This window comes from Erpetoichthys calabaricus, chromosome 12 (assembly GCF_900747795.2).
Source record: "Erpetoichthys calabaricus chromosome 12, fErpCal1.3, whole genome shotgun sequence".
In the NCBI taxonomy this organism is placed as follows: Eukaryota; Metazoa; Chordata; class Cladistia; order Polypteriformes; family Polypteridae; genus Erpetoichthys; species Erpetoichthys calabaricus.
In genome coordinates this window covers 143,411,888-143,432,723 of record NC_041405.2, presented here as the reverse complement: position 1 = coordinate 143,432,723, position 20,836 = coordinate 143,411,888, and the positions used below count along the sequence as shown (strand labels likewise).

Sequence of the window (20,836 nt, the reverse complement as noted above, 5' to 3'; positions counted from 1 at the left end):
AAATTACAACTTTCACAACTGATAACCCCCAACCCATGAAAACGTCAGGCATATACTGTAGGCACTCTGTCTGATAGTCAAGCATAATTCGATCCTCATAATACTAGAATTAGAAATTAAAGATTGATACCTTAATTCAGGCATTGTGCAGCTCACATATGATGAGTTTATCACACTGTTTCTGAACAGGCTGTCAACCTACAAGGTGAAGAAATGGATGTTAGGCTACTTATTGTGATCTTGTCATCTATTTATATATATTTTTTCTGTTTAGTTGTGGTATCTAGCAGTTTAAAAAACACAATTATAAAATTATGTTATATATTTACCAGCAGAATGGGTTAATAACAAGCAGTCTGTAAGCACCTTTGTCAAGGAGCTATGCAGCTAGAGGAATGACTGATTAAGATATTTAAAAAAACAAACAAAAAAAAACCCACATGTGTATCTTGTATTTGACCACATTTTACACCTTACTATATTTATATATACCAACCATGTACAGACTGATTTTGCATTAAATATCTAACTGGAGTAGTCCAAAATAAATTCCTCAAAACACCTATTTTTATAATTGCCTCTTAATATATTTAACCCATTAATAAAGTGTTCATAGAATAGCCTCTTACCCATATTTATAAAGGAAACCAACTCGAACAGGCTTCATGTAAGTCATTTTTGCTACAGATAATTATTTTTACAGCTGCTTATTATTTTCAAAGTTATTTTAATGCACTGTCTTCTAAAGCAACAGAGGACACTGACACAATAATATTTCAAAACATTAGAATATTTGAAATGATTTTTTTCTAAACTGAACACTGGCTACAGTGCTCTGATTCTACATTCAGTGAAGAGCACTATGCTAACGTAAATTTTATTTTAATTGAATTTCAAATGCAAACAATCACAAGTGCATTACTGTCACTGTCATCCTGGCAAATCATATATTCAAGACATGGCTGCTCAGCATGGAATTCTGAAACTGGCTATTGATGAACAAACCATCTCTTAGGGCAGGGAGCCAACAGAGCCCGCACTGTGCCATCCACCAAAGTATTGAATAATCCAAAGAGTAAATAAGTACAGAATAGGTGTAGCAAGTGGCATCTTCATTAATGTAAACTCTTCACATAAAGTATTTAAGCCAGGAGTCAAAGTATATTTGAAGTGTAGTTTGAAAAATCTTTTCAATGGAAATTATTTAGATACTTTTGGAAAAGAGTGCTGGTGCTTTTGTCTGTGCTACTGCATTTGTATACTTTTCATTAGTACAGATCTTCACACACAATATTATGAGGAGGTGAGGCCTGCTCCAGCAACATCATTGGCAAGGCAAACACCATCTATGTGGTGGGAAGCTAGTTTATTATCGGGCACACAAAAAAACACAATAAACCATTAAGAGCTTCCAAATTAGCATTACAATATGGAAGAATACCCCCATGAACACAGGGTGAACAACTAAACTGTACACAAACAGTGGGTCAATCCCTCTCAAACAGGATTATTAACCACTGTGCAACATCATTCTATACTGGAAGGTGTTAATGTATTTGTGTTAGTAGAACAAGGTCAGGCTTTGAGTGAGTTTTCTACTTAAGTGGAATGTATTTTTGTCTGTTTTCTGAGTTAGCTGCTCCTTCTGCTTAGTGTTTGTTTCACATTTTTTACATTACAATGCAATAAATACTATTTATACAATTTCATTAAGACTGGCAAAAAAAAAAAAAAAAAAAAGTTTTGGAAATGGCAAAGCACAGACGTAGTCCAGAAGTCCAGCTGTAGGGAGTGCAGTCCAATTAGCCAACTGTGAGCATGGATGGGTATCATGAAGGAAACTTACCAGTTGGTGAAACGTGCCTGACATAGTTGGACAATTAGAAGGTGTTTGAGCACATTTAGGTGAAAGCTGAGTGACAGTAAAACTCAGAGGGAATGGATTCAAACTAGATTGAGTAGTAGTTTCACTGTTTTCTAAAATACAAGAAAGAGAGAATATAATTGGTATTGTTCTGTTTTTCTGTATGAATGAATTTATCACAACAGCATTTTTAAATCTGAATATACAGTATATCCCAGGATTCATTGTTAATAATTCATTTTCATTCATTAATTAAATATAAATCTTTATTTCTACTGTAGGTCACAGAGGAACAGGAGCCTGTCATAAAAGCCGTGGGTACAAGATGAGAATCAATCAAGGACATGATGTCGGCTCATCCCAGAGCACACTCTCCTAAACAAGAGAGATCACTAGTTGTATGCTGAGTAATGAAGAATCAAAATTCCAATTAACAGCAAGTGGAGAAATGAGTGACAATTTTGCTCCGGTCTCCTTGGAGAGTTATAAGTCTCCAGAGGACTGGTTTGCTTTTTCTTTCACTTTCTACAGTATTGTTTTATTTTATTACTTTTTTAAACCTTAAAACAGAGTCAAGTTTATACTATGAATTACAGGTTGAGGAGTAGTTTAACTCTTTATAAAACAAGAGAGAGACAGAAGGTAATTGGTATTGTGCTATCTTATATATAAAGCAGAGTCAATGTATGTTTGTTTGTCCTCCATATAAATCTGCACTGGGCTTCCAGTCGCTGCCAAACTGGGCGTGGGGCTGCTTTGTGACCAGGAGGAGGTCATGGGGTATGTTTGGTTTGGAAAAATGCCCTTGGTGAAGCGCAGGACACCTTTTGACTGACACAACGTTCACCACTCGTCCCCGTACTTATCATCGACAAGATAGCCGCACATTGCAACAGACGTCACCGGCGGCGCCATCTAGCGGCACGTTTGGTCTCTGTGCATCCCTCTTTACCAATGTTTCTCAAGTATGAGAAAGCCGACTGCTTTCATTGCGCGAAGGGGAACTGCTGTATGGATGTAAAATGTGAACGACCCAGTGCGCGGGACTGGCTTTCCGTATTTGTGGTGCTATTTGCTCGCTTTCTGACTCACAGTAAGATTTCAGTCTTGGACTTTCTGACTGACTGGTGCTATTTGTTCGCTTTCCGATGTATTGTAAATAACGTACATTCATCTCACTCTAGTGCTTATTTCGTACGTAATACCATGTAACACATTATAATTATCCTGCTTTTCGCTAATATACCAATGCCACCAAAAAAAAAGACATAACATTAGAAAGACTACTTCCGATGCCAGAAAAAAATCTATTTCAACGCTGTCTCAAACATTGCGCAAGGCGTCAAGATGTTTTCATACCAAGAATTCCGCTAATTCCGAATGATTTACCCTTTGATTTCAAACGTCTACAATAAGCCTGAAGGGCAATCACTCAAAGTTAAAGGCATCAATTTGGAAAATCCATACTTTTCACACGGACAACTCTACGTTGCATGTTCTAGAGTGGGCAATCCTCACAATTTGTTCATTTTCAGAACCCCAAGGTAAAACAAAAAATAGTGTATCCAAAGCCTCTAAAATGACCACTTATAATAACTATTACAGTAAAATGTCAATCAGAAAAATGTTTGTTCGGTTTCTATGTTGGTGTTTCTTTCTTTCAACGCCGGGTACTCCTGCTAGTTTTCTTATATACAGTAAGCGAGTTTATCAAAATAGTATTTTTGCATCTGAATAGATAATACAGGATGAATTTTTAATAAATCATTTTTATTCATTAATTCAATATTTTTCTTTGTTTCTACTGTAAGTCACTGGAGCCTGTCATAGTATCAAGTGGGTACAAGGTAAGAACCAGGTCATGTTGTCGGCCTATCCCAGATCACACTCGCTTGTAGAAAAAGAGAGGTCATTAATTATGTGCTGAGAGACAATTGTGCACAGGTGTCCATGGTGAATTCTAAGTCTCCACAGGACTGGTTTACATTTTCTTTCACTTGCTGCAGTATTGTTTTCCATTACTAGTTTTTATAACTTTAAAACAAAGGTTTTACTTACGGATTGCAGGTGGAGTAGTAGTTTCAGTTGCTAAAACAAAAGAAAGAGAAAATAATAATTGATATTGTTCAGTGTTTCTGTATGAATAAATTCATCACAATAGCATTTTTACATCTATATAAATATTCCAGGATTAGTTTTTAATAATTAATTTGCGGTCATTAATTCAATATACATTCAATATGGGTACAAGGTAAGAACCAATGAAGGTCATGGTGTCGGTCCATCCCAGAGCACAAGTTCTTGTAAGAGAAGCCATTAACTCTATTGCTGAGTATCAAAGAATCTAAATTCCAATTGACAGGAAGTGGAGAAATGGGAGACGATTGTTCTCTGGTCTCCTTAGAGGGTTCTAAGCCTGCAGAGGACTGGTTTGCTTTTTCTTTCACTTACTACAGTATTATTTTCCTTTGTCTGTGTCTTTAAACTTTAAAACAAAGTCAAATTTTACTTACAAAGTGCAGGTTGAGAAGTAGTTTGCAAGCGGCCGAAATGAGTTTTCTCCGCAGGGTGGCTGGACTTTCCCTTAGAGATAGGGTGAGGAATTCAGTTATCCAGGAGAGACTCGGAGTAGAGTCTCTGTTCCTCCGCATTGAGAGGAGTCATTTGAGGTGGTTCGGGCATCTGGTCAGGATGCCCCCTGGACCTCCCTAGGGGGGTGTTCCGGGCATGTCCCACTGGGAGAAGGCCATGGGGCAGACCCAGGACACGCTGGAGGGGTTATATCTCCCAGCTGGCCTGGGAACGCCTCGGGGTCCCCCCAGAGAAGCTGGAGGAGGTGGCCGGGGAGAGGGAGGTCTGGGCTTCCCAGCTCAGGATGCTGCCCTCCACGACCCGACTTACGGATAAGCGGTGGACAATGGATGGAAGAATGGAATTAGAAAAGTAAAGTATTTTAGCAAAGATGTCCATAGAGGCAGAGAAGTCACCGTACATGGCAATGAGTAGCTATGCTTTCCAGAGAGCTCTTAATGAACCTTGAGGTGCTGATTGCTGTGAAACTTCTTTTTTAGTTTATTAGTGTTAAACCAGAGTTTACATTATACAGAGTTTTACTTACTAACTACAGGGCTGGGTGTAACTTCATGGTATCCTGAAGAAACAGAAAAGAATTATAGAAATATTAGTTCATTAATGACAAAACATGTATTTTATTATACATTACAATGTCAGTATTCATTCATTCTTTTCTGAATGTTCCACTTCTTCCTTGCAATCAAGTGACACAAAGATCTGAAGGCTATCGTAGTGGATAACATGTAGGAAGCAAGATTGTCTACCACATGAACAATGGACAGGATGCTCACACATCACCTCACACTTAAACAAGGCAAAATTATAGTTATTGATTTAACACACATGCATATTTTTGAAATGAGAAATGAAAAGCAAAATGCTTCAATTATGATGCCTCTGGAAAGTAAGAGAATTCAAATTCTGTACAACGACACAAAAAAAAAGCTAAACTCCCAAACACCACATGGAAATATCCGAAGTCATATTTCATTATTCATTCTGTTAAAAAGTAAAGTATGTAAGTATGTCAGCAAATACAAGAGATTAATTGGGTAGAATGTAGAGTATAAGAACCGTTTTTTCGGTCCTTCAGTAGGTATGGGTGATTGTGCATGGTAATCATGGGCAGCCATACCTGCTAGAACAATGCTGTTCATCTTTGTTGCATTCACTCATTCTGTTTAATAATAACTTGTTATTAAACACAAATATTTCTTCAATTTTACAAATCACAAAAATTCTTTCTTTTTTGGAAGTAATGTATGGAAGAGCATTGTCTTACTGGATTAATGGCAACACTGAGCCATGATGACATCAAGTTATAATACAGAGAAAAGCACATCACATTACAGACTACTGTCTCACTTTTATGCTTTATATTTATTATAAGTGCCTGTTCAGGGGAAAAACCCTTAAGGACAGCTCTGTGCATTGCAAGAATTCCAATCTAAATCAAACAAGTATCATAGACGTTTTAAAAAATTGTCATTTTTCTACCCAGGTACAGTGGGATGGATAATTACCGCTGACATAGAGACTGTCTTTGGCCATGCTGTATGGACCTAACAAGGTGCCATTGCTGGTTTTCTGGTTCAGCTGTCTGTACACATCAACTTTGTTGAATGGAGGCACTGATGTGTCATTCTTGAACGTGCAGCTGAGGTTCACAGCCGTGCCAATGACCTGACTTGGACTGAAATAAAAAAGAAACAAGCCATTCACTACATGAGTTTTGAGAAGCAATCTAATGTTAAAATGTCATTGATACTTCTCACGGAGGTGGAGTTTAGCTCCATTGTTGAACTTGCATAATTTAGCATAAGTAGAATAAGTTCTCATATGTTCACATTTTAAATAAGTTTATCTTTAAAAGCATACCTAAAAGAGATGGGAATACATGAGGAAAACTCTGAACCGATGGTGGTGTTCTGAAGTGTTTGCGATATCTGTAGATAGAAATGAAGAGCCGGTTATTACCGCAAAATGTAAGAAAATGAAACAAAGATTGAATTCAGCATTACATGACACAAAGCTTGACTTCATTGATTTTTAAAGTGAGCAGTATATGTAGTGCTTAAATCACCCCTGCCCCATCAAAATGTTCCAGTTTTTCATATACAGTATACTAGTAAGTAAAACTCACCAGAGACGTCACGTTTCGACTTGCAGGGCTGTTTCCTGAAGACAGGTTCTGAGAGAATGGTAGAGTAGGAAGGGTGAAGTTTATAGTGAAGTAAAGTAATGCTGAAAGAAAAAACAAAATGGGATAAAAGGGTTACAAGACTGAAAGTCTGTTTCATGTAATTCATCTTCATGTTTCATTCTCACACAAATCATTCCAAAAATGTAACATATCGAGAAAGGTATTGAAAAATACAAAATGTTATACAAAGTTGTTTAGAAATTTAAAAAGGAATAAAAATTCAACAGGCTGTAGAGAAGGTGCTAATGATATGCAATACCTCTCAAGGTGATTTTATAGATTAAAAAAGGTTGTTCATGCTGTATAATATTTTAATTTTGAATCTTTAAAAGGTTTATAGGGTGCAAACATTTACTTACGAATAACAGGCTGTGGAGTAATTTCATGGTATCCTGAAATAGGCAGAAGAAAAAGAGTCACAATTGAAACATACTTAAAAAATAAAATATAATAATAATAATCATAATCATAATTTTACGTTGCTTGTGTCAACATGTTCATCTTGTTTGCATTCTCTCATTCTGTTTACTAATAACTTGTTATAATAATGTCTTCCTTCCATTTTACAAATCAGAAGAACTCTTTCCACCCTGCATTGTAAGTAATGTATGGAAGAGCATGGTCTTACTAGATGCATGCAAACACTGAGCGATCTTGACATCAAGTTATAATACAGAGAAAAGCACATCACATTGCAGACTAGAATACTGACTCACTTTTATGCTTTACATTTTCCAAACTGTCAAAGTGCTTATTAAAGGCAAATACCCTTAAGGGAAACCCCTTGCTCTGCAAGAAATCTAATCCAAACCAAACCAAGTAATAGTGACCATTAAAAAAATTGCCATTTTTCTCCTTCAGGTACATTGGTATGGATAATTACCGCTGACGTAGAGACTGTTTATGGTAATGCTGTATGGACCTAACAAGGTGCCATTGTTGGTTTTTTGGTTCAGCTGTCTGTAGATGTCTACTTTATTGAAGGGAGGCACTGATGTTTCATTCTTAAACGTGCAGCTGAGGTTCACAGCCGTGCCGACAACCTGACTTGGACTGCAATAAAGAAAAAACAAGCCATTCATTATGAGAGTTTTAAGAAGTAATCTAATGTTATGAATGTCATTTGTACTTCTTACAGATGTGGAGTAAATCTTCAATTTTGAATATGCATAATTTAACATAGGTTGAGGAATGTCTCATATATTCACATTTAATTAAGTTTATCTTTAGAATCATACCTAAAAGAGATGGGAATACATGAGGAAAACTCTGAACCCATGGTGGTGTTCTGAAGTGTTAGCGATATCTGTAGATAGAAATGAAGAGCCGGTTATTACCGCAGAATATAAGAAAATAAAACAAAGACTGAATTCAGCATTACCTGACACAAAGCTTGGCTGCATTGATTTTTAAAGTGAGCAGTATATGTAGTGCTTAAATCACCCCTGCCCCATCAAAATGTTTCAGTTTGTCATATATACTAGTAAGTAAAACTCACCAGAGACGTCACGTTTCTACTTGCAGGGTTGTTTCCAGAAGACAGGTTCTGAGAGAATGGTAGAGTAGGAAGGGTGAAATTTATAGTGAAGTAAAGTAATGCTGAAAGAAAAAACAAAACGGGATAAAAGGGTTACAAGACTGAAAGTCTGTTTCATGTAATTCATCTTCACGTTTCATTCTCACACAAATCATTCCAAAAATGTAATAAATCGAGAAAGGTATTGAAAAATACAAAATGCTACATAAAGTTGTTTAGAAATTTAAAAAGGATTAAAATTTCAACAAGTTGTAGAGAAGGTGCTTATGATATGCTATACCTCTCAAGGAGATTTTATAGATTAAAAAAGGTTGTTCATGCTGTATAATATTTTAATTTTGAATCTTTAAAAGGTTTATAGGGTGCAAACATTTACTTACGAATAACAGGCTGTGGAGTAATTTCATGGTATCCTGATATAGGCAGAAGAAAAAGAGTCACAATTGAAACATACTTAAAAAATAACATATAATAATAATCATAATTTTACGTTGCTTGTGTCAACATGTTTATCTTGTTTGCATTCTCTCATTCTGTTTACTAATAACTTGTTATTATAATGTTTTCCTTCCATTTTATAAATCACAAGAACTCTTTCCACCCTGCATTGTAAGGAATGTAGGGAAGAGCATGGTCTTATTGGGTACATGCAAATTCTGAGCTATCTTGACATCAAGTTATAATACAGAGAAAAGCACATCACATTGCAGACTACTGCCTAACTTTTATGCTTTACATTTGCTAAAACTATTAAAGTGCTTGTTGAAGGCAAATACCCTTAAGCACAGCTCTGTGCTATGCAAGAAATCTTATCAAACCAAGTAACAGTGACCATTAAAAACTTTGACATTTTTCTCCCCCAGGTTCAGTGAGATGGATATTTACCGCTGACGTAGAGACTGTTCTGGGTCATGCTGTATGGACCTAACAAGGTGCCATTGTTGGTTTTTTGGTTCAGCTGTCTGTAGATGTCTACTTTATTGAAGGGAGGCACTGATGTTTCATTCTTAAACGTGCAGCTGAGGTTCACAGCCGTGCCGACAACCTGACTTGGACTGCAATAAAGATAAAACAAGCCATTCATTATGAGAGTTTTAAGAAGTAATCTAATGTTATGAATGTCATTTGTACTTCTTACAGAGGTGGAGTAAATCTTCAATTTTGAATATGCATAATTTAACATAGGTTGAGGAATTTCTCATATATTCACATTTAATTAAGTTTATCTTTAGAATCATACCTAAAAGAGATGGGAATACATGAGGAAAACTCTGAACCCATGGTGGTGTTCTGAAGTGTTAGCGATATCTGTAGATAGAAATGAAGAGCCGGTTATTACCGCAGAATATAAGAAAATAAAACAAAGACTGAATTCAGCATTACCTGACACAAAGCTCGGCTGCATTGATTTTTAAAGTGAGCAGTATATGTAGTGCTTAAATCACCCCTGCCCCATCAAAATGTTTCAGTTTGTCATATATACTAGTAAGTAAAACTCACCAGAGACGTCACGTTTCTACTTGCAGGGTTGTTTCCAGAAGACAGGTTGTGAGAGAATGGTAGAGTAGGAAGGGTGAAATTTATAGTGAAGTAAAGTAATGCTGAAAGATAAAATAAAACGGGATAAAAGGGTTACAAGACTGAAAGTCTGTTTCATGTAATTCATCTTCATGTTTCATTCTCATACAAATCATTCCAAAAATGTAATAAATCGAGAAAGGTATTGAAAAATACAAAATGCTACATAAAGTTGTTTAGAAATTTAAAAAGGATTAAAATTTCAACAAGTTGTAGAGAAGGTGCTTATGATATGCTATACCTCTCAAGGAGATTTTATAGATTAAAAAAGGTTGTTCATGCTGTATAATATTTTAATTTTGAATCTTTAAAAGGTTTATAGGGTGCAAACATTTACTTACGAATAACAGGCTGTGGAGTAATTTCATGGTATCCTGATATAGGCAGAAGAAAAAGAGTCACAATTGAAACATACTTAAAAAATAACATATAATAATAATAATAATAATCATAATTTTACGTTGCTTGTGTCAACATGTTTATCTTGTTTGCATTCTCTCATTCTGTTTACTAATAACTTGTTATTATAATGTTTTCCTTCCATTTTACAAGTCACAAGAACTCTTTCCACCCTGCATTGTAAGGAATGTAGGGAAGAGCATGGTCTTATTGGGTACATGCAAATTCTGAGCTATCTTGACATCAAGTTATAATACAGAGAAAAGCACATCACATTGCAGACTACTGCCTAACTTTTATGCTTTACATTTGCTAAAACTATTAAAGTGCTTGTTGAAGGCAAATACCCTTAAGCACAGCTCTGTGCTATGCAAGAAATCTAATCAAACCAAGTAACAGTGACCATTAAAAACTTTGACATTTTTCTCCCCCAGGTTCAGTGAGATGGATATTTACCGCTGACGTAGAGACTGTTCTTGGTCATGCTGTATGGACCTAATAAGGTGCCATTGTTGGTTTTTTGGTTCAGCAGTCTGTAGATGTCTACTTTATTGAAGGAAGGCACTGATGTGTTATTCTTGAACGTGCAGCTGAGGCTCACAGCTGTGCCAATGACCTGACTTGCACTGAAATAAAGAAGAAACAAGCCATTCATTAGGTGAGTTTTAAGAAGTAATCTAATGTTATGAATGTTATTGATACTTCTTACAGAGGTGGAGTAAATCTCCAATTTTGAATTTGCATAATTTAGCATAGGTTGAGGATTTTCTCATATGTTCATATTTTAATTAAGCTCATCTTTAAAATCATACCTAAAAGAGATGGGGACACATGAGGAAAACTCTGAACCCATGGTGGTGTTTTGAAGCATTTGGGATATCTGTAGATCAAAATGAGAATCTGGTTATTACCTCATAATGTAAGAAAATGAAACAAAGTTTGAAGTCAGCATGACCTGAAACAAAGCTTGTTCACATTCAATTTTAAAGTGAGCATAATTTGTACTGTTTAAATCACTGCTGCTCCATGGATATGTCCCAGTTCGTCATATATTGTATACTGGCAATGAAAACTCACCAGAGATGTCACATTTTGACTTGCAGGGTTGTTTACTGAAGACAGGTTCTGAGAGAATGGCAGATTAGGAAGGGTGAAGTTTATAGTGAAGTGAAGTAAGGCTGAAAGAAAAAACAAAAAGAGATAAAAGGGTTACAAGACTGAAAGTCTGTTTTATGTTTTTCATCTTCATGCTTCATTCTGACACAAATCATTCCCAAAATGTAGCAAATCCAGAAAGCTATTGAAAAATAAGAAAAGTTGCCTAAAGTTGTTAAGGAATTTAAAAGGAGATGAAAATTGAGGTGTTGCAGAGAAGGTGCTGATGAGATGCTATACATCCCAAGGAGATTTTATGAATCCAAAGAGGTTGTTCATGGTATAAAATCTTTTTATTTTAAATCATTATACACGGGTTTATAAGGTGCAAAGATTTACTTACGAATAACAGGCTGTGGAGTAATTTCACGGTATCCTGAAACAGGCAGAAGAAAAAGAGTCGCAATTAAAACATACTTAATAAATAAAGTTCTCCATTGCTTGTGTCAAAATGTTTATCTTGGTTGCATTCTTTCATTCTGTTTACTAATAACTTGTTATTATAATGTCTTCCTTCCATTTTACAAATCATAAGAACTCTTTCCACCCTGCATTGTAAGGAATGTTGGGAAGAGCATGGTCTTACTGGGTACATGCAAACACTGAGACATCTTGACATCAAGTTATAATACAGAGAAAAGCACATCACATTGCAGACTACTGCCTAACTTTTATGCTTTACATTTGCTAAAACTATCAAAGTGCTTGTTCAAGGCAAATACCCTTAAGGACAGCTCTGTGCTCTGCAAGAAATCTAATCAAACCAAGTAACAGTGACCATTAAGAACTTTGCCATTTTTCCCCCTCAGGTTCATTGGGATGGATATTTACCGCTGACATAGAGACTGTTTTTGGTCATGCTGTATGGACCTAACAAGGTGCCATTGTTGGTTTTTTGGTTCAGCTGTCTGTATACATCTACTTTATTGAAGTGAGGCACTGATGTTTCATTCTTGAACGTGCAGCTGAGGCTCACAGCCGTGCCGACAACCTGACTTGGACTGAAATAAAGAAGAAACAAGCCATTCATTAGGTGAGTTTTAAGAAGAAATCTAATGTTATGAATGATTTTGATACTTCTTACAGAGGTGGAGTAAATCTCCAATTTTGAATTTGCATAATTTAGCATAGGTTGAGGATTTTCTCATACGTTCATATTTTAATTAAGCTCATCTTTAAAATCATACCTAAAAGAGATGGGGACACATGAGGAAAACTCTGAACCCATGGTGGTGTTTTGAAGCATTTGGGATATCTGTAGATCAAAATGAGAATCTGGTTATTACCTCATAATGTAAGAAAATGAAACAAAGTTTGAAGTCAGCATGACCTGAAACAAAGCTTGTTCACATTCAATTTTAAAGTGAGCATAATTTGTACTGTTTAAATCACCGCTGCTCCATGGATATGTCCCAGTTTTTCATATATACTGGCAATGAAAACTCACCAGAGACGTCACATTTCGACTTGCAGGGCTGTTTCCTGAAGACAGGTTCTGAGAGAATGGCAGATTAGGAAGGGTGAAGTTTATAGTGAAGTGAAGTAATGCTGAAAGAAAAAATATAAAAAGATAAAATGGTTATGAGACTGAATGCCTGTTTCATGTATTTTGTCTTCATGTCATTCTCAAACAAATCATTCCAAAAATGTAACAAATTGAGAAAGATATTGAAAAAAATGAAATGTTCTATAAACTTCCCAAGAAATTTAAAGGGGTTGAAATTTCATGTATATTGCAGAAGATAAAGTCGAGAAACTATGCATCCCAAGGAGATTTTATGAACTCAAAGAAGATGTTCATGCTGTATTATCCCTTTATTTTTAATCTTTAAAAATCGGTTTATAAGCTTAGAAAGATTTACTTACAAATAATAGGTTGTTGAGTAATTTCATGGTATCCTGAAACAGGCAGAAGAAAAGGAGTCACATTTAAAGCATACTAAAAATAACATTTTATTTAGGTTGTGTCAACATGTTTATCATCTTTGCATACTCTCATTCTGTTTTAACAATAGCCTTTTTTCACAGTATGTTCAGTTTACAGATCAGAAAATCTTTTTCAACGCCATTTTATTAGGAATGTATTGAAGAGCCTGGACCTGTTGGATATATGCAGCGGCTGAGTCATCTTGACATGAAGTTACAATACAGAGTAAAGCACATCACATTACAGAGTACTGCCTCACTCTTATGCATTACATTTGCTCAGTTTGTCAAAATGCATGTTCAAGGCATACACCTTTATGGACAGCAGTGTGCTCTGCCAGAAATCCAATCCAAACCAATCTAAGTAAGAGTGAGTTTTAAATAAATTGTAATTTTTCTCCTCCAAGGTAGTGGGATTGGTAATTACCGCTGACATAGAGACTGTTTTTGGCCATGCTGTATGGACCTAACGAAGTTCCATTGTTGGTTTTTTGGTTCAGCTGTCTGAAGACATCTACTTTATTGAAGGGAGGCACTGATGTGTTATTCTTAAACGTGCAGCTGAGGTTCACAGCCGTGCCGACGATCTGACTTGGACTGAAATAAAGAAGAAACAAACCATTCATTAGGTGAGTTTTAAGAAGTAATCTAATGTAATCAGTGTTATTGATACTTCTTACAGAGGTGTAGTAAATCTTCAATTTTGAATGCCCATGCACAATGACACACACTGATACAGTAGCAAGTCTGTACCTAAGGCATGACCTAAGGCACATGTCACTGTATTACTATGCAAGTTTTTAAGTTACTCCTTAACAGGCAGCAAGGATCCAACCCATGAAGTTTCTCAAAATGTATAAAATGTAGTAAATATTGTTATTTCATGAGTTTCTAATAAAGTGAAGCTGTATAATGTATACTCAGACATTACTTCAGACTTCTTTTTTTACTCTCTGATGCTGACATTAGATGGATGAATTTAGTTTCATAAGTAAATGACAGGACATTCACTATAGCTGAGTTCAACACAAGCCTTAGGCTGTGATATGTCCTTGTACAAACAGAAGTTTGCTTTTTAAAAGACAAAGTAAATAGTTTAGCAAAGGAAAAAAGAAAAACCTGAATGTTTTAGATTATTTTAATTTTTTTGTGTACATATTTATGGTCTTTTGCATTTTAGTGTGTCTCCGGGCAGCAACCAAACAATTAAACTGGTATCTCACCTTCATCCAGTTCTACTCCATTCCTTAATAAATACTTCTGTACTATGCTTATTATAACTCACATTTTTAAGAAAATGAAAGTCTGAATAGTTCTTCTTACCTTAGTGATTTTAGCTTACATCCAGAGAAAGCTACTGACAGGCTGCTTGCATTCAGGGTCTGATTTAGCTGAAAAATTGTCAAAGCGAAGATACATGAAATTAACTGTCTGTGCTAGAATACCTAGTTACTGCACACTGACAGACAAATGTACATTTCTTTAAAGAAAATTTACATAGACTCATCTATATAAAATGCTTACCAAAACAGTCATTTTACTTGATGTGGATTTGTAATTTGAAGTATTAGGAAGCAAAAAATCTTGGCTGAAGTTAAGGTTGGACAGGGTGAAGTTGACTGTAAATTTTAGTGGAACTGTGGGTAGGTAAAGAAAGGAAGTCTGTTAGTTTGAATCAGTTCAACTGGAGATGGCAACTCTGCGTTATGGGCTTTTCCATCTCATTCTTCCTGTTAAAAACATCTTTTGAAAAAGGAAATAATACAAGTTTGCAAACTACAGTACAATTTTTAAAAATTAATGAATCACATAAAACGTAATTATAAAATTAATACATAAATCATGAAGTAAATACACACTGGATCACACATTTAATGTAGAATCAACACAAAGTAATTAAAGAAAAAATAAAGTCATAGTTTAAGCTTAAACAATGACCTTAAACCTGAATTTTTAACAAAAAATTACTTGAGCAAGTACAACCTGAATCTGAATGCCTTCTTAAAAAGCAAGCTGAAAAGAATGCAATAAGAAAATGAGGCCACTGTATTATCCAATTGACTTAGCATATTAGGCACAGACATGTCTAAGTAAAGTGATAATTTAGTAAGTGTATAGGTTTAATGCTTTGTGGTTGGTAGAATCATGGCATGCCTTGGGATTTTTTGGATTACAAAAAGTGCCACCACAGAAAAACAGTTTGAAAACACTGCTGTTACCAACACCTTTGCTCCTGGCATGATAAAAAAGATCTGTGTAGCTACTATCTCATTTAAAAACTTACACTGTGCATTACTTGGTTATGCTGCATTCTCTGCATAAATTAGCAAAGATACTGCAAACTTGAATCAAGGGTATGGATAATCATTACACTTCTGTTTCATAGAATTGTGTCATTATATTAGGGCAGTCAGCGCTGTAAGCCGGCTGTCAGACTGGCGGGTTAAATACAGAGATACTAGAGATTTATTCTGGTTTTAGTGCCACTCAAAGATAACTTATTTAGCACTTATTGACATTGATTCGATCTTCTTCCAGAAACATGAAATGAAAAAACAGAGAGAGCGTAATTTTTACCTTCACAACTTTACTCTAGCATTGCACCAGGACCACTATAAACTGCCGCCCTCTCCCCACCTCCTTTCCTCCCACTCCCTTACACCTATGTCAGTATGTGTAAATCAAGAAAATGAACGACAGTACTACATGCTGACATGTGGCATTTCACTGTGAACTATATAATACAATATGTTAAACCTTTAAATGAAACCTTTATTTAATAAAATTTAAAGGTAGTATATAAATACAATACTGGATGTAATGCTTTGGGTGTGACTATTTTTAACATGTTAAACATGTCGCATTAAACACAAAAGTTATATATATATATATATATATATATATATTTCATATTTTATATAATTATAAATTATAATTATATATATATGCTGTATGTATACGGTAGTTCCACATCCTAAAGACATCTATTTTTTAATTTTTTTTACCTTGTACCTTAAAGTGCCAAAATAATTTTATTTACGTATTAGCTCACTTTTTTGTCTTGAAGGTTGGATGTTATCTTTATTAATCAATGTCTATGTTAATTTACGTAGTTAATTTTCCAGATATACTGTAGATAGTGTAGCGTGCAGCCGGGACTCTTGCCCGGCTGGGACACCTCCGCATTGGGAGGACCAGGGGAGCAAGCTTGGCAAGAGCGTTACCTCTCCCGGGATGCTAGATGGCAACCCCCTGGGTTGCAGCGATGCCTCAGACTCCTGCAGGGCTTCATGGGATTTGGAGTGCGGTGCAGCCCTGCCAGGGTCTGCTGCAGCAGGAGCTGCTAAGCCCTTATGGGCAGTTCTTCCACCACACCCAGAAGTGCTGCCGGAAATGAGTAATCAAGCACCTGGAGCACTTCTGGGTGCGTTCTAAAAGGAGCCAGAGTCGGGAGGAGGAGTGACGAAGATTGACCGGAGGAGTAAAGGAAGGGATTAATTGTTTGTGCATTGTGTTGTGCTTTGGACTGTGTTATACTTGTGGGGAACGGAGAAGGTGTTTCTCACAAGGGAAAAATAAAAATAAACCTGGTATGCCTTGAACTTGTGGCCCACAGTTGTCTGTGTCGAGTTTAGCTGGCTGTGCCAGCATGGTGGGCTACAACATATAAACACAAAAATGTGTTACTGAAACTGTTTATTCCAATTTTAAGATTGCTGGGAACAGGATTTTATTCAAGACAGGTGTTAACTGTGTTGTGCACAAAAATATATCTCCAAAAAAAAAATCACATAACAGAGAAAAGAAGTCAGTTACAACAGTGGTACTTTGATAGTATAAATCCTCACCAAAAAAGAATGATACTAGGTTTTCAGGCTGCTGTGACATGTCCAGGAAAATCCACAGGCAAAATGAGCACACTGGAGTCTAGGAGGGGGCCACGTACAATATTTATGTCAATAACAAAGTAGTGCTTTCCTCATTAATAAAGTATCTATCTATCTATCTATCTATCTATCTATCTATCTATCTATCTATCTATCTATCTATCTATCTATCTATCTATCTATCTATCTATTATGTTTTAAAATGTGTAACAATTTTAGATTATCAATTGAAATCAAAACTGCAAAATTGAATAACTGGCTTCTGTATGGGCCATAAGTGTGTGTCTAATGCGACTATCATCAAAGGGCACCATTTTACCTAAGCAGTGTTTTCAAACTGCGAGGTGGGTTCATAGCATTGTCAATAGTTTATTTCACTCACTATTAATGTGTAGTAAAAGGCAAAATTCAAAATATTGTTCACAAAAGTTCCATTTTTTTTAATCTTTTCAATATTTTAATAAAAGGTGTCCTGTTTTGCATATTCTTCTCATGTCCACATTACATTTCCCCTAAGATGGGAATGTTAGGTTGACTGGTGAACTTCAACTGGCTCAGTATGGGAGACTGTAGGGGTAATTGTAATTTTACCCTGCAATGAACTGTATTCTCTCGAGAATTTAGTTCAAGCATCTTGTCCATGGCTTCAGGCATATGATGTTGCCCCGCAGTCCTAAGTTGAATTTAGTTGGTTTGGATAATGAATAAATGAATGCTGTTAGCATAATGAAAAAAATCTGCATACAGCACCGTATATGTCAAGTTAGCACTGTAAACTAGTGTTAAGGAGTATAGCAATACTAAAAAAAGTACTGAACTGAAAAATGTTTTTTATTTTTTGTACTATATCAGCATTGTGCAAAATTTGATAATCTTACTACATGAAAATGAGACAAAATTTGCTTTAAACTAGCTTAAAAGTAAGCTCTGTGTTTACAAAAAAGGCAGAAGAGCAATAAAAATAGGCAAGGTGATTCTCTGCAAGCGACATATGGAGATAGAGGCTTGCAAAATGTGTGGTGCTAATACAGCTTTTCACAGTACTCTAACTACACAGTAACACTGCAGCTGTTAGACTAGCGGGAAACCAGATCATACCAGGTAAGCTTTGTTACTAAGTCATCAATTCATATACAAAAAAAAAAAGGAAATTATTGATAATGGAAGTCATCCACAATTTGTTGATAAAAAAGATGTCAAAGTGAGACATGGTTGTATCTTACTTATAACGTAAATGGAAAAGCAGAACCTGAAGATTTTACAGTGACTGTTTGCAAAAGGTTTTACAAGGATTGTTTTGCCAAATGACTCAGCACATCATTTTTTTACCAGTAATTTTCCCTTGCTCCTCCCGATGTCTTCCAGGGGCTCAGAACCCAACAGACATGAAATGGTACTTACAGTAAAAAAAAACAAAGGTTAATGTATTTCAGTAGTTTGACAAATGCAGTATTTTAACACATTACGAGTTCATAAAGAACACATTCCTGACCTTGTTTGATGAAAAGACAAAGAAAAAAGATGAAAAAACTAGTTCAAGCCCAATCATTATAACTCTGTAAAATATGATGCAAAACATCATATAAAATAGCATTAACCCTCAATATAGTCTTTGCATTTCACACACTGTTTTAAATAATGTGCATTTCACTAATATTTATTAGCCCCCAAGGATATTTTGGAGCGTGCTTTGTTACAGATTTAACATTAAGGTGTCAAGAAAGGTTTTCCAACTGAATTTTGCATGTGTCTTTGAAACATTTTTTATGTTTAAATATTTCAGATTCTAAACATATGGCAGTGACCATGCTGGCAATTATGAGGTCCAGGTAGCTGGATAGTAACCAAGCAGCTCCATTTCTGAAGGAATGGTGGGTTATGCAAATGAAGCATCGCAGTGAGCTCTGGAAGCATAGAGAATGAAAGTCTGGTGGATAAAAGTGGAAGGAGCGTGAGGATCCATGTTCGGTTAATGAAAGGTGCAAGAAGGCCAGGACATGTCCTGGAGGATTCAGGAGAAAATAAGAATATGCAGGGAGCAGGACATGTATACAAGAGGAGAAAGAGAGAGACATAGAGTTCAAGGGTGGGTGGTAGTTAAGGAGGGAGCAGCATGCTGAAGCAGGAGATAGACTATACAGGGAAGTCATTAGGCCAGGAAGCAACTAAAATGAAATAAATGGCCTCATGGCCTTATTGAAGGGGGGCTTGGGCTTGTTGTCAGGAGACAGTAGCCAGGTTGGTGGGTCAGGAGCACTCCAACAGGTATACCTGTATTGTTCTTGGTTGTGGTTGTTGCAATATTTTAAAAATAGTGTGGGGGGGGCATTAATTTTGCTTTTCTTTTTTTTGTAAACTATTGTTTTGGTACTGACAATAAAGGACATGCTAATTTCAACAGGACGGCACGGTGGTGCAGTGGGTAGCGCTGCTGCCTCGCAGTTAGGAAACCGGGGTTTGCTTCCCGGGACCTCCCTGCGTGGAGTTTGCATGTTCTCCCCGTGTCTGCGTGGGTTTCCTCCGGGCGCTCCGGTTTCCTCCCACAGTCCAAAGACATGCAGGTTAGGTGCATTGGCGATTCTAAATTGTCCCTATTGTGTTCTTGGTGTGTGTGTGTGTGCGCTGGCGCCGTGTGTTGGCTGGGATTGGCTTCAGCAGACCCCCGTGACCCGACCCTGTAGTTAGGATATAGCAGGTTGGATAATGGATGGATGGATGAATAATTTCAACAGTTTTCCATAATATGAAAAATGGAAGAAAAAAAAATTACAGTATATCGTACTATTTTTATTCTTATACAGAATAAACTTCCACCTTATCTTGGAAGATGTGGGTATTCTCTGCTTTGGGAATTTACTCTCTGCAAACACTAACCAACATTCTACATATATACCCTACAGACACAAAGAAAATATTGTTTAAATGCTTACTTTATATTAATGCAATTTTTATCTATTACAAAGCACAGCTCCTTAGGACTTGAGGGACTTGACATGAATAGGTGCCACATAGCAATTTTACATTCTGCTCATAGGATGATACTCAAGAATATTAATTTATAGCACCAAGTCTTAAAGCCTACTTCATAAAATATTGAAAAACGAAATAATCCACCTTAAGAAAAGGATGTGTCTGTGTCTGTCTGGTTGCTATGGCTCTCTCATTTTAATAGATGGCACATCACACAAATTAACATTGCTTTTGTGAATCCCATACAAAATAGCATATAATTATGGCTAAGGTCAATGTTAATTACTTAGATTTTAATCCATCACGGTCGTGATAGCACAGAGGGTCAAAAAGAAAACCACAATCCTCTTTTGTCCAAGCACATCTCTGAATTCAAAAGAAACATATTTTAAATGTTGTGTCAAATATTGCACTAAATCTCAAGATACTGTAAGCTTTTAAAAAGCCTTAAGAAAACACCTTCCCTACACACAGAAAAACACACTCACAGAACCAAGCAGTAGATGACATTTTCTAAACTCCATCAACACAGATTTCAGACACCTATACTCTACATGGCAACAAAACATCAAGAGTCTACAACTCAGACTCACTATTCAGGGATGAAACATGTAAAAGATAAATCAAGATTACCTGTAGATATGGTGGTGGAACTTTGAGTAGACGAAGATGAAAATGAAGTTGATTTATGAGTAGGCGATACACTTAAACTATTTGGAGCTGGAGTCAACTGTGAAGGTGAA

At 36.1% G+C, this 20,836-nt stretch overlaps 1 protein-coding gene across 1 annotated transcript in view; it reads right to left on the bottom strand.

Annotated features, from left to right (window-relative positions):
• Positions 1-20,836, bottom strand: part of LOC114662785 (mucin-16-like) — a 41,819-nt gene that overhangs the window by 19,969 nt on the left and 1,014 nt on the right. The window contains exons 2-29 of the mRNA XM_051935242.1: positions 20,727-20,823; positions 14,761-14,873; positions 14,560-14,627; positions 13,664-13,833; positions 13,177-13,209; positions 12,758-12,858; positions 12,498-12,565; positions 12,142-12,311; positions 11,654-11,686; positions 11,233-11,333; positions 10,968-11,035; positions 10,612-10,781; positions 10,098-10,130; positions 9,679-9,779; positions 9,419-9,486; positions 9,064-9,233; positions 8,559-8,591; positions 8,140-8,240; positions 7,880-7,947; positions 7,525-7,694; positions 7,001-7,033; positions 6,582-6,682; positions 6,317-6,384; positions 5,962-6,131; positions 4,983-5,015; positions 3,923-3,952; positions 1,847-1,977; positions 131-198 (exon numbers count right to left, since the gene is read on the bottom strand). Of these exons, the coding sequence (XP_051791202.1) occupies positions 131-198; positions 1,847-1,977; positions 3,923-3,952; positions 4,983-5,015; positions 5,962-6,131; positions 6,317-6,384; positions 6,582-6,682; positions 7,001-7,033; positions 7,525-7,694; positions 7,880-7,947; positions 8,140-8,240; positions 8,559-8,591; positions 9,064-9,233; positions 9,419-9,486; positions 9,679-9,779; positions 10,098-10,130; positions 10,612-10,781; positions 10,968-11,035; positions 11,233-11,333; positions 11,654-11,686; positions 12,142-12,311; positions 12,498-12,565; positions 12,758-12,858; positions 13,177-13,209; positions 13,664-13,833; positions 14,560-14,627; positions 14,761-14,772 (2,372 nt within the window). The 5' untranslated portion in view covers positions 14,773-14,873; positions 20,727-20,823. The remainder of the gene's footprint in view (positions 1-130; positions 199-1,846; positions 1,978-3,922; positions 3,953-4,982; positions 5,016-5,961; positions 6,132-6,316; positions 6,385-6,581; positions 6,683-7,000; positions 7,034-7,524; positions 7,695-7,879; positions 7,948-8,139; positions 8,241-8,558; positions 8,592-9,063; positions 9,234-9,418; positions 9,487-9,678; positions 9,780-10,097; positions 10,131-10,611; positions 10,782-10,967; positions 11,036-11,232; positions 11,334-11,653; positions 11,687-12,141; positions 12,312-12,497; positions 12,566-12,757; positions 12,859-13,176; positions 13,210-13,663; positions 13,834-14,559; positions 14,628-14,760; positions 14,874-20,726; positions 20,824-20,836) is intronic.